Genomic DNA, 12836 nt, shown 5'->3' on the forward strand with positions numbered 1-12836 from the left:
GGGCTGTTTGCTTGCTTTACTTACTGTGTTCTTGGTTGTGCAGAAGCTTTTTAGTTTGATCAGGTCCCAGTAATGTATTTTTGAAGTTGCTTCAATTGCCCGGGGGGTCCTCCTCATAAAATACTCGCCCAGACCGATTTCTTCAAGGGTTTTCCCTGCACTCTCTTCTACTATTTTTATAATTTCATGTCTTAAGTTTAAATATTTAATCCAGTGAGAGTCTATCTTAGTTAATGGTGAAAGGTGTGGGTCCACTTTCAGTCTTCTACAGGTTGCCAGCCAGTTCACCCAGCACCATTTGTTAAATAGGGAATCTTTTCCCCACTGAATGTTTTTAATTGGCTTGTCAAAGATCAAATAACGGTAATTGGCTGGATTCATCTCTTGGTTCTCTATTCTGTTCCAGACATCTACTTCTCTGTTTTTGTGCCAGTACCATGCTGTTTTGATCACTATCGATTTATAGTATAGTCTGAGGTCTGGTAGTGTGATTCCTCCTGCTTTGTTTTTATTTCTGAGTAATGTATTGGCTATTCAAGGTTTTTTCTGATTCCATATAAAACAAAGTATTATTTTTTCAAGATCTTTAAAGTATGACAATGGAGCTTTAATAGGGATTGCATTAAAATTGTGTATTGCTTTGGGTAGTATGGACATTTTAACAATGTTGATTCTTCCCAGCCATGAGCATGGTATGTTTTTCCATTTGTTAACATTTGCAGCTATTTCTTTTCTTAGAGTTTCATAGTTTTCTTTATAGAGATCTTTCACGTCCTTCATTAGATAAACTCCCAAGTGTTTCATCTTCTTTGGCACTACTGTGAATGGAATAGAGTCCTTGACTGTTTTTTCAGCTTGACTATTGTTGGTACATATATAGGATACCGATTTATGAATGTTGATTTTGTAACCTGAGATGCTGCTGTATTCCTTTATCACTTCTACGAGTTTTGTAGTAGAATCCCTGGTATTTTCCAGATATACAATCATATCATCTGCGAAGAGCAAAAGTTTGATCTCTTCTAACCCTATGTGGATACCCTTGATCACCTTTTCTTTCCTAATTGTGGTGACTAAAACTTCCGTTACAATGTTGAAGAGCAATGGAGACAGTGGGCAGCCTTGTCTGGTTCCTGATCTGAGTGGAAATGATTTCAATTTAACTCCATTCAATAGGCTATTGGCTGTGGGTTTGCTGTAGATGGCCTCTGTCAGTTTAAGAAATGTCCCTTCTATACCAATTTTCTTAAGTGTTCTGATCATGAAGGGATGCTGGATATTATCAAAAGCTTTTTCTGCATTGATTGAGAGAATCATATGGTCTTTGTTTTTTAATTTGTTTATGTGCTGAATTATACTTATAGATTTACGAATATTGAACCAGCTTGAGACCCTGGGATAAAACCAACTTGGTCATGATGTATAATTTGTTTGATGTGTTGCTGGATTCTGTTTGTTAGGATCTTGTTGAATATTTTTGCATCTATATTCATTTGTGATATTGGTCTATCATTTTCTTTTCTTGTTGGGTCTTTTCCTGGTTTGGGGATCAGGGTGATGTTTGATTCATAGAACGTGTTGGGTAGTCTTCCTTCTTTTTCTACCTTTTGGAACAGGTTGAGTAACATAGGTACTAATTCCTCTTTAAAGGTTTAGTAGAATTCTGACGTGAAACCATCTGGTCCTGGGCTTTTCTTTTTAGGGAGGTTTTGTATGGTTGATGCTATTTCCGAACTTGATATGGGCCTGTTCAACATTCCCACTTGATTCTGGCTAAGTCTTGGAAGGTGACGTGATTCTAAGTATTGGTCAATTTCCTTCAGATTTTCATATTTCTTAGAATAAAGTTTCTTGTAATATTCATTAAGGATTTTTTGAATTTCTGAGGAGTCTGTTGTTGTTTCGTCTTTGTCGTTTCTGATTGATGAGATTAGAGATTTACTCTTTTTTTCCTGGTTAGGTTAACCAAAGGTTTATCTATTTTATTGACCTTTTCATAAAACCAACTTTTTGATTTATTGATCTGTTGTGCAATTCTTTTGTTTTCAATTTCATTTAATTCTGCTCTAATTTTGATTATTTCTTTTCTTCTACTGGATTTGGGATTGGAATGTTCTTCCTTTTCCAGTTGCTTGAGATGTCCCATTAAGTTGTTAACTTCCTCTCTTTCCGTTCTCTTGAGGAAGGCTTGCAGTGCTATAAATTTCCCTCTTAGGACTGCCTTTGCAGTATCCCAGAGGTTCTGATAATTCGTGTCTTCATTGTTGTTTTGTTTCAAAAATTTGGCAATTTCCTTCTTAATCTCATCTCTGACCCAGCTATCATTCAGCATAACGTTATTTAACTTCCATGTTTTTGTATGAGTATACAGATTCCTGTTGTTACTGAGTTCAACTTTTATTCCGTGGTGGTCCGAGAAGATGCAAGGAATAATTTCTGTTCCTTTAAATTTACTGAGGTTAAACTTGTGACCTAAGATGTGATCGATTTTGAAGTATGTTCCGTGGGCTGATGAGAAGTATGTGTAGTCCGTTTTGTTGGGAGGAAATGTTCTGTAGATGTCTGCAAATCAAAATGTTGGATGGTTAGGTTTAAATCTAAAGTTTCTTTGCTCAGCTTCTTATCGGAGGATCGATCCACACTTCCAAAGGAGTGTTGAAATCTCTGACTATCATGGAGCTGGAGGAAATCAAGTTGCTCATGTCTGTTATAAATTGAGGTGTGTTCTGGTTGGATGCATAGATATTAATAATTGAAATCTCATCATATTGATTATTACCCTTAACAAATATGAAGTGACCATTCTTGTCCTTCCTTACTTTTGTTGGTTTAAAGCTTATTGTATCTGCAAGTAGAATTGCAATACCTGCTTTTTTCTGATTACCATTTGCCTGAAATATGGACGACCATCCTTTCACCCTGAGTCTATATTTGTCTTTTAAGGTAAGATGTGACTCTTGTATACAGCAAATATCTGGCTTGAGTTTTTGTATCCAGCCAGCTAACCTGTGCCTCTTTAGAGGACAGTTTAAGCCGTTCACATTAATGGAGAATATTGATAAGTCTGGTAAAATTTTGGGTGTTGAGTTTTTTGAAAGTCCAGTGGACATTTTTAATCCTTTTGCCACTGTGGAAGTTGGAGTTTGATCAAAAGTTTCTGAGTGAGTTTACTTTCGTGGTAGAGGATTGGGCTGGTCATTATGGAGGATAGGTCTGAGAATATGCTGAAGAGCTGGTTTGGTTATGGGAAATTTCTTCAACATATGAATGTCATTAAAGTATTTAATTTTTTCATCATAAACGAAACTCAGTTTAGCTGGATACAGGATCCGGGGTTGAAAGTTATTTTGCTTTAGGAGATTAAAAGTCGATGACCACCCTGTTCTGGCTTGAAAAATTTCAGCAGAGAGATTTGCAATCATTCTAATATTCTTCCCTTTGTAGGTAATGGCTGCTTTCAGAATTTTCTCCTTCACATTAACTTTAGTGAAGTTAATTATGATCTGCCTGGGGGATGCCTTATTGGGATTTAGTCATTCTGGGGTTCTGAAACTGTCTGCTATCTGAATTTCAGAATCACTTGGCATATCTGGAAAATTCTCTTTCATAATTTCATGGAGAATAGCCTCTGTGCCTTGCAAGGCAGCTTCATCACTTTCAGGGATTCCAGTGAGGCGGATATTAACCTTCTTCGAATTATCCCAGAGCTCTCTGAGACAATGATCCGTTTTTGCTCTCCATTTCTCTTCCTCTTTTAGAGTTTGGGAGCGTTCAAAGGCTTTGTCTTCAATGTCAGAATTCCTTTCTTCTGCTTGCTCCACTCTGTTACTGAGGGATTATACTGTATTTTTCAGATCTTTGAGGGCTGCAAATTCTTGCATCAGTGCATCAAAATCTTTGGTGATCTTGTCTTTAAATTCATTAAATTCTTGAGACAACTTTTGAATTTCATCTCGAATTTCTAATTCTGACTTTTGAATTGCTGCTCGAATTTCTAATTCCAAATTTTTCTCCATTTTATTAATCTTATTTACAATCCAAATTCTGAATTCGATTTCTGACATCTCGGCCAGCTGTTTATGAATGGGATCTTCAGTTACATCTGCCATTTCTTTCCTTGGGGGGGTTGATCTATTCTGGGTTTTCATGTTACCAGAGTTTTTCCGCTGATTCCGCCCCATGATTGTTTTACACTGTTTGATTTTTCTCCCGGAGCTTTGTCGAGGACCCATACAGTGCTATGGCCTGAGAAACTGGGTACCTGGTGTGGTGGGTCTAAGTGGTTCTGTCTTGTTTTCAGCTGGTCTCTGTTTGGCCCTAGTGAAACAGTTACTCTGGGTTGAAGTTTCAGCTGTGGAGAAATACCAGCAATTATGTCACCCCGCCCCCCACAGGCAACAATTGGAAAAGGAAAATCAAACCTTCCTACAACCACACACCCAGGGCACCACCTGAATAGTCCTTGGGCGATTGGCTCAGTTCAAAAGGTTCAAATCAATTATCTCAGTCAGCACCTGTCTCAGGTGGGAGAGTTTAAAAGGTGTCTGGCAACTGGATCACAGGGGTCTGGTGACTACTCAGATATGGCTTGCTCTAGTGCTCCGTGGAGTCAGGAGGACCCACCCAGCAAGTAGATCAGTCTGGGAAGGCTGATGCCTCCTTCCCCACCTTTCACCTCTGTCACACCCAGTCACTGATAGTCCCGCAGGGCTTTGACCCAGTTGCCTGTAGTGAACAGATACTCCAGGGATTTGCACCTGCCTGAATCACAGGAAATCTATTTCTGCTCAGCCAGGCCGCTGCACTCTGCCTCCATCTAGCAGGGGGAAGTGAGGCCTGACAACCTTGGTGCTTGATGGAGGCTGGGGGGTGTTCACTCAGTTACAGCCCCGCCCCTGATTGATGTTACTGACAGAGCAGAACAGAACAACTTTGCGGGAATTTGTTTCTGTCCTGGCTAAATTCCCCACATGCAGGTTTTTCTACTGTTCTTGCTTATAAACCATGCTGCAATAAATATCCTTGTACTCACATCTTTGTGTGTGTGTATATATATATTTGTGTGGAATAAATTGATAGAAATGGGCTTTCTGTGTCAAAAGTATACATACAATTAAAATTATCATAGATACTGGCAAATTTCCTTTTTAAAAATACTATTTAATTGGCACTCTCACCAGCAGCGTATAAGTATGACTCATTTCCCCAAGGCTTGCCAATGCTGGGGTTTTTGTCTTCTGAAATCTAGTGGGCAAAATGGCATCTCATTGTTGTTTTAATTTGTGCTTAAAAATAGTGAGGTGGCATCTTTTTATGTTACTGGCTTTTATATTTCTGCTTTTGTAAATTGCTCTTTCCTGTCCTCTGGCTGCTGGTTTTAAATTGGTAGACTGCAGAGAGGTGAGGCCCTTGTAGAACTATAGAGATTATGATACAGTCTGTTTTAAGGGACAAGCAAGCCCTGGAGATTTATGCTAACCATAAAACCAGGCCTTAACTGTTGTATTTGACGTCATTTTGGAGGGTTGAACAGAAAAGCAAAGTTAATGAACAACAATTGAGACCAGTTTCATAGCAATTATCATTTTGTGGGATTAACTCTTGATTTATTAGCCACATGAAAGATGATAAGATAATATAATCACATAAACCAGGGACAGAAATAAGCATTTATTAATCCACCAATGGGCAGTTCAGAACTAGCAAGTGGATAGTATGAGTTCCCACACATGGATGTGCGTGTGGACAGGTGTGTGTGTGTGAGCATGAGTGTGGGCAGGGTTATGTGTGTGCTTATTTGCTTCTGGAGGATGTTTGGTAGAGGAATGGAGGGAAAGTTTACCGTATGGCTGGAGGATGTCTGGAAGCTTCCAGACATCCAGCTGGTCACCTTTCGTTTGGGGGCATCTCCCAGAAGCAGGGAAGTAGTTACTTCCTGGCAGACTCTGCAATGTGTTGTTCTGCCTCTCACCGTTTGTAGAATGGTGGTCCCAACATTACAACTCTAATTTGTGGAGAGTTTACTATACCATTCTGCCATAAAACTCTTTTTGGTTTGGCTGGGGCTGTACTGGGACTGGACTAGGTTGATGGTAGACAATCCTCAGATATTTTCCTAGTGGCCTGGGGGTGTGAAGTTTGTAGTGGTGATAATATCACCATTCATCAGCAGCTTTCTATGAGTCGAAGGGCATACACAATTTTAATTTTCACAGATACTGGGAAATTGCCCACCAAAAGACCGTACCAATGGATGTTTACTTCAGCAGTGTTTAACAGGGCTTTGCATACATCATGTCACTTAATCTCCAAATAATCTCCTAAGGTAGGGGCTTTTATCTGGCAGACACTAATGTGAATGGTAGAGCTCTCATTAGAGTTGGACAGACATACAACACTGTGGCTCTGAATCCCCATTTTAGTGACACAAATGTTGAGGCACCAGAAGGTTAAGCTACTTGTTCAAAGTGACACAACTGATCAGTGTTAGAGCTGGGATTTTTAACCCAGGAGATTTGACTGTAGAGCCAATGGCAACTGGGTCCAGGGCCATCTAGAGAGCCTTAAAGCCACTGCCACTCTGTTAGTGAGGGAATGGAAGGAAGACATCCAGATGCATTCAGGACAGTACCATCTCTTCCACTCCTGAGTACATACAGAAGCCCCAGAGCTTCAGGGTTGTCCAGCTGGTCACCTTTCAGACCTTTGTCAGAGCCTTCCAGCAAGAAGCGGTCTCCAGAGACAGAATAAATCAGGTAATTTGGCTCAGGAAAAAGCAATGGAGAAACAAATTGCTGTTGCCCCATGAATATAATAAGGCAGTTAGGTGGGTGGAAGTAGTTCTCTTTTGATTATATGAGTAAGGATTATGTGTAGCAAATTTGAATTCCAAGCCGCCTTTTTAGGCCTCGTCCCCTCTACTAGCTACACACTTGTAACTGCCTATCCGAACTGTCCAGCTGGTGTGTACTTTAGGAACACTAATCTAACTTTTCCTATTAGCTGAGACAAAATATAATTAGTAAGAAATTCTCCTGCCAAAAAGCACTTGTCAATGTCAAATAGAGATGATTTTTGTATATTACTATTTTTGCTTATTTGCACCAGTATTGACTCGGAATTATATTGTATAATCAGGATTTGACTGTATTGCCAAAGATGGTGATAAAAACATTTTTAACTAAAATTTCATTTCTTTTCTCTTTCCCCTTCCCCAAATTTGGGCAGATATGCTTTCGCTAAAAGGAAAAAGGCTGGATTTTTACGAAAGGGTTGACACATATGTAAGTGTGAACACCACCATTCCTGAACTCAGCCGATTCACAGCGTGTATTGATCTGACATTCATGGATGACAACTCAAGTTATTGGATGGCCTTCTCTTATATCACTAATAACACTCTCCTGAAAAGAGAAAATATACACCTTGGACTTGCAGGAGACCACCAGCAGCTAATAGTACACAATTTGGGCAAGACCTTTTATATCCATTACCGTCTGACTCCATTTCAATGGCATACAGTATGCTCGATATGGGATGGTGTGAAGGGCAGATTAGAGATCTTCCTGAATAAAAAAAGGATACTAGTAGTAATGGATCAACCGCAGAACCTGACATCTAATGGGATGCTGGCCCTAGGAAACCTTCTCAAGAATGGAGACAGCCAGGATAAGAACGTACCTAGCTTTCCCGGTAGCTTGTACTACTTTCAACTCTGGGATCACATCCTGGAAAGCGAGGAGTTTATGAAGTGTTTAGATGGCAATGTAGTTAGTTGGAAAGAAGACGTTTGGCTTGTCAACAAGATCATCCCAACTGTTGACAGAAGACTGCGCTGCTGTAAGTAGCTTGTAAATTTCCAAGGGTGGCGTTGATGGAGTACTCCTCTGCTCCATGCTGCAGATAATCCACTCCAACACCAAGGCTCTGTCTTCCTCCCGGGGGCCCAAGCTTGCCACAGTTTCATCTACTTTTTAAAATTATTTTTTATTGTTTTATTAAATCATAGTTGTGTACAATAATGCAATCATGAGGTACAATGTGCTGGTTTTATATACAGTTTGAAATACTTTCATCGAACTGGTTAACATAGCCTTCATGGAATTTTCTTAGTTATTGTGTTCAGACTTTTATATTCTACATTTAGTAAGTTTCACCTGTACCCTTCTAAGATGCACGGTAGGTGTGGACCCACTAATTACCCTCCCTCCACCCATCCTCCCCCACCCCTCCCCTCTCTTGCCCCTTTCCCCATATTCTTGTGCTGAGATTGGGTTATAGCTTTTGTATGAAAGCTATAAATTAGTTTCATATTAGGGCTCAAGAATGGAAGAAAAAGTACGCAATGTACTAATTTACTTTTTAATGTAGAAAAAATACTATTCTCTTTTACCTTTTGTTTTCATATAATTTCAAATTTAGAGAAATACTGAAAAAATAGGATGAAAGAACTCATGCACTCTTGGAGAATTACCAATGGTTAACATTTTCCCATATGCTTTATCCTTCTTTCTCTTCTCTCCCCTCCCTGTGCACACACTCACATACAAGCACTCAACTTATCTGTTTCTGAGTCACTTGAGACTAAGTTGCAGGCGTGATTCCTTGTTACCTTGAAATACCTTGGTGTGTATTTCCTAAGAACAAGGAATCTCTTACTTAACCGTACTACAATAATCAAAATTAGAAAATTTAATATGGATGTAATACTGATATCAAATTCACAGTTTATATTCAAATTTAGAAAGCTATCCTAATAATTTTCTTTATACTTATTTTTGCTTGGGCCAGGATCCAATTCACCATCATACATTGCATTTAGTTGTCGTATCTCTGGAGACTCTAATCAGGAATACATTCTCAGTCTTTCTTTGTCTTGCATGATCTTGACATTTTTATAATACAGTCTAGTTATTTCGTAGAGCATCCCTCAATTTGGGCTTGTCTAATATTTCCTCATGATTAGATTCAGGCTATGCAGTCTGGGTAAGACTATCACGGAAGTGATGCTGTATTCTCAGTCCATGGCGTCAGTAGACACATGGTGCCAATTTGTCTCATTACTCATGATAATAACTTTGCTCACCTGATTCTGGTGATGTCGGTCAGATTTCTCCACTGTAAAGTTACTTCTTTTTCCTTTGTAATTATTAATTTCTGAAGAGTTATTTGGAGGCTATGTAACTATCCTCTTCTTATCAAACTTCCACCCAGTAGTTTTAAATGTATTGGTGATTCTTGCCTGATTCACTAATGACTATAATAATTGCAAAACAATCATTTTGAAAACTCCATTTTTCTGTGCATTTATTATTTGGAGTTCTATTACAAGGAAGAACTTTCTCTTCTTTCATATTCATTCATTCATTCATTCATACATTCATGTGTTTATTATATGAGCATTAACTTATGGATGCTCATTTTGTTCATTTTATTCAGTGGGTTACAAGCTGTTACTATCATTTATTTTGTTGCTCAAATTGGCCCAGAATTGGTCAGTGAGAGCCCCTTAATCTGTCTTCTGTGACCTTTTGACACGTTCTTGTTATCCTTTGATCATTTCCTTACTTTCTGGTACAACAAGTTGTTCCAGGCTCATCTTGTACTTTTTCTGCTCAGCCCAAGAATCAGCCATTTTACTGAGGAGTCCTGGTTCCTTCTAGGGAGGAATGGTATTTATAAATCAATTCCTTTTTTCTTGTGAGACAATGATGATATTGGAGAACTATTTGGAATGGAGTTCTTGTAAGAGAACTGGCTTCTTGGAACTGCACGTGTCTTTTTCTCCTTCTCTCTGGTTTTAAGAAGGAAGTAGAAGATTGTTTTTCTCTGCACAACCTCACTTTCCCTTCAAATCCAATCCTCTCCAGCAGTGGCAGCAGCAGCGATCCCGAAGTGTGGGTAGTCAGTGATAATAACATCAAGATGTTTTTTTTTTCTTATTTCCCAAAACGTTCATTTATTCTTAGAAGAATATTATTTACTGTCCTTAAGGGATATTTGGGAGGAAAGGCAAAAAGGAAGGGGACCAGGGCTCCATCCAGGCCTAAGAGGCCTTTCAGACACTCTGGGGATATGTTTTCACCAACAGTGTGAACTGTTTGTGTTAAGGCAAAGGCATGGTCCAGGGGATTTATATCTGTTTCACTGAGATCAGACCAATGCAAAGGACCAGGAAAGCTCTTCCTTTGTGCTACTACCTGAAGGCATTTTCTTTTCTTTTCTGAGGTCTTGAAAATAAAAGTCCTTCCTGACTCTGATTACAAAACTGAGCTATGAGCTAGTAGGTTAAGCCCAAACAGCTCACTCAAAGAAGTATGGAGTAACTTTATCTTGATCTAAAAAAACGGAAATATGGCCCTATTACATCCATATGCATAGTAATGGTCTTTGAAAACCTAATCTGTCCAGCTACTGGCCATGGTCTTTCCTACCACTTCCCTGATAAATAGCTAAAGCCAACTGGTATGTTAATATGCTGGACAACCCTCATTTATTTGGCTCTTTTGTATGCTTTTTAAATGCACAATCTGTCTTCTTGGTCTGATTGAGTCCTGGTGGGCATGATACCCAAAGAATCTAACATACCAAACAAATAAAAGAAAAGTCAACTTTGACAATCAAGCAAAAATGGTAGGAAATGTTCTCTCTACTATTAAGATTTCTTCAAGGGTTCTTTCTAAACCTTAAACCAGCAGTTCCTAATCTGAGGGCTAGAATGGCCTTGAAAGAGTTGGCAAATCCCTTAAAATTGGATGCTACACCCAAAAAAGGCAAGGCAAATTTTCTCCTGTGGACAGTCTACAGTTTCTCTCACATTCTAACATATGATAATTGCTGCGTTTTCTTAGGTTCTTACCTTGTGCCAGGCATTTTACAGAAGAGGAAACAGAAGCTCAGAGAGGTTAAGTAAATTGCCTAAGGTCGTTACTCATACAAGTAATAGAGCTGGGGTTTGAACAAAGATTTGTCTGGCTGCAAAGGCCATGTTCCTTTTACCTTCACACTATGTGGGAATATCTCAAAGGAGTCTGTAGCCCCCAATAGGTTATGTTATATGTTATAATGTCTCCTTTGAAAGCTTCCTTCGAAGGAGTTGCTGGTACTGATTATCCACCTTGGGAAATCAGGCTACCAGCTGCAGTCACTGCCTGCCTCTCCACTGAAGGAGTTGTAATACCATAGAATTTCTCTTACTTTGGTCTTGGCTATATGACATCTTGGAAAAGGGGGGCAATATATGAATAAATATGAGCAATTACAGGTGTCTAGCTTCAGCTTTTCACTAATAAATTGGTATTTATGGTCCATAGAAGGATTATGACCTTTAAAAAATAAATTTTATTGAGCACATTGCTAGGCTACAAATCTCAATAAATCTATTTACACATGAATTATATATATATTTATATATTCATGAGAACAAGGCTTTGGGGGAACATTGGCTGAAAAACACGAACCCTACCTGGGTTTATTAAACAAGTATTCACTTTAGTCAGAGATGCTGCAGGAATAGTTAAATAGCACAGTGAACAATAATAATAACAGTAAAGGTGCTAGTTATTAGAAATTTAGTTTGGGAGTATTTTTTAAGTATCTTTTCTTTATTTTCAAAAATAACAGATGCAATGCATATTGTTGTGAGTAAAATAGATTTAAACAATACAAAATTATATGAAGTATAAAAGTAAAACATACTCTTATCCTCCCCTTAGAGGTGTCTATTTTTTTTTTTTTTTTTTTGCAGTTTTTGGTCAGGGCTGGGTTTGAACCTGCCACCTCCGGCGTATGGGGCTGGTGCCCTACTCCTTTGAGCCACAGGCGCTGCCCAGAGGTGTCTATTTTTAAAGATTATTTTTCTATAAGTTTATAATAAGTGTATATGTGTGCAAGTGTGTACATTGGTGTGTATAGTTTAATAAACCAAAAATTAGATATATGTACATACCTATTGTTGTTCAACTTCAATTATTTTAACTTTTTTTTTTTTGAGCCAGTCTCAAGCTGTCGCCTTGGGGTAGAGTGCTGTGGTGTCACAGCTCACAGTAATCTCGAACTCTTGGGTGTAAGCGATTCTCTTGCCTCAGCCTCCCAAATAGCTGGGACTACGGGCACCTGCCCCAGTGCTCAGCTATTTTTTTGTTGTTACAGTTGTCATTGTTGTTTTAGCTGGTCCAGGCTGGGTTCGAACCCACCAGCCCTGGTGTATGTGGACGGCGCCCTACTCACCAAGCTATGGGTGCTGCCCAGTTATTTTAACTTATTATTATGGACCTGAGTATATTTAGAACTGTTTTTATGGATGCATGTTTTTCATTGTGCAGCTGTGACATAATTTATTTAACTAACCCACCATCGATGGACATTTAAGTTTCTTCCAAGTTTTTGCTTGGAATGATGCTACAATAAATTTCTTCACACACCTTAGTATACTTGGGATTACATTTTCATAGGACACATTTCCTTTTTTTATTATTTTTTTAATTTTTAATTTTAATTTTTATCTTTTACATATACATGTGTTTATTAGGTTAAATTAGGTTAAATAGGACACATTTCTAAGAGTAGGATTTCTCACTTTTAAATTTTAACAGACTTATAATTTTTACTAGTCATTTTATTAATTTAATCATTTCCTTAAAAATTAATTTATCTCTTAAAGTAGAATTAATAGATACATACAGTAAAAGATTTAAAATATATAAAAGCATAAATCAAAATTAAAAGTCTTCTTTCCTTAGCCAGATGTGATGGCGGGTGCTTATAGTCCCAGCTGTCAGGAGACTAAGGCAGGAGGAGTGCTTGAGCCCAGGAGTTTGAGGTTGCAGTTAGCTGTG

The 12836-nt window shown here is 38.5% G+C and overlaps 1 protein-coding gene across 1 annotated transcript in view; it reads left to right on the forward strand.

Annotated features, from left to right (window-relative positions):
• ADGRG4 (adhesion G protein-coupled receptor G4) overlaps positions 1 to 12836 on the forward strand; it is a 139871-nt gene that overhangs the window by 14266 nt on the left and 112769 nt on the right. The window contains exon 2 of the mRNA XM_053579107.1: positions 7228 to 7839. Within this exon, the coding sequence (XP_053435082.1) occupies positions 7228 to 7839 (612 nt within the window). The remainder of the gene's footprint in view (positions 1 to 7227; positions 7840 to 12836) is intronic.

The sequence above is a fragment of the Nycticebus coucang genome, chromosome X (assembly GCF_027406575.1).
Source record: "Nycticebus coucang isolate mNycCou1 chromosome X, mNycCou1.pri, whole genome shotgun sequence".
NCBI classification, from domain to species: Eukaryota; Metazoa; Chordata; class Mammalia; order Primates; family Lorisidae; genus Nycticebus; species Nycticebus coucang.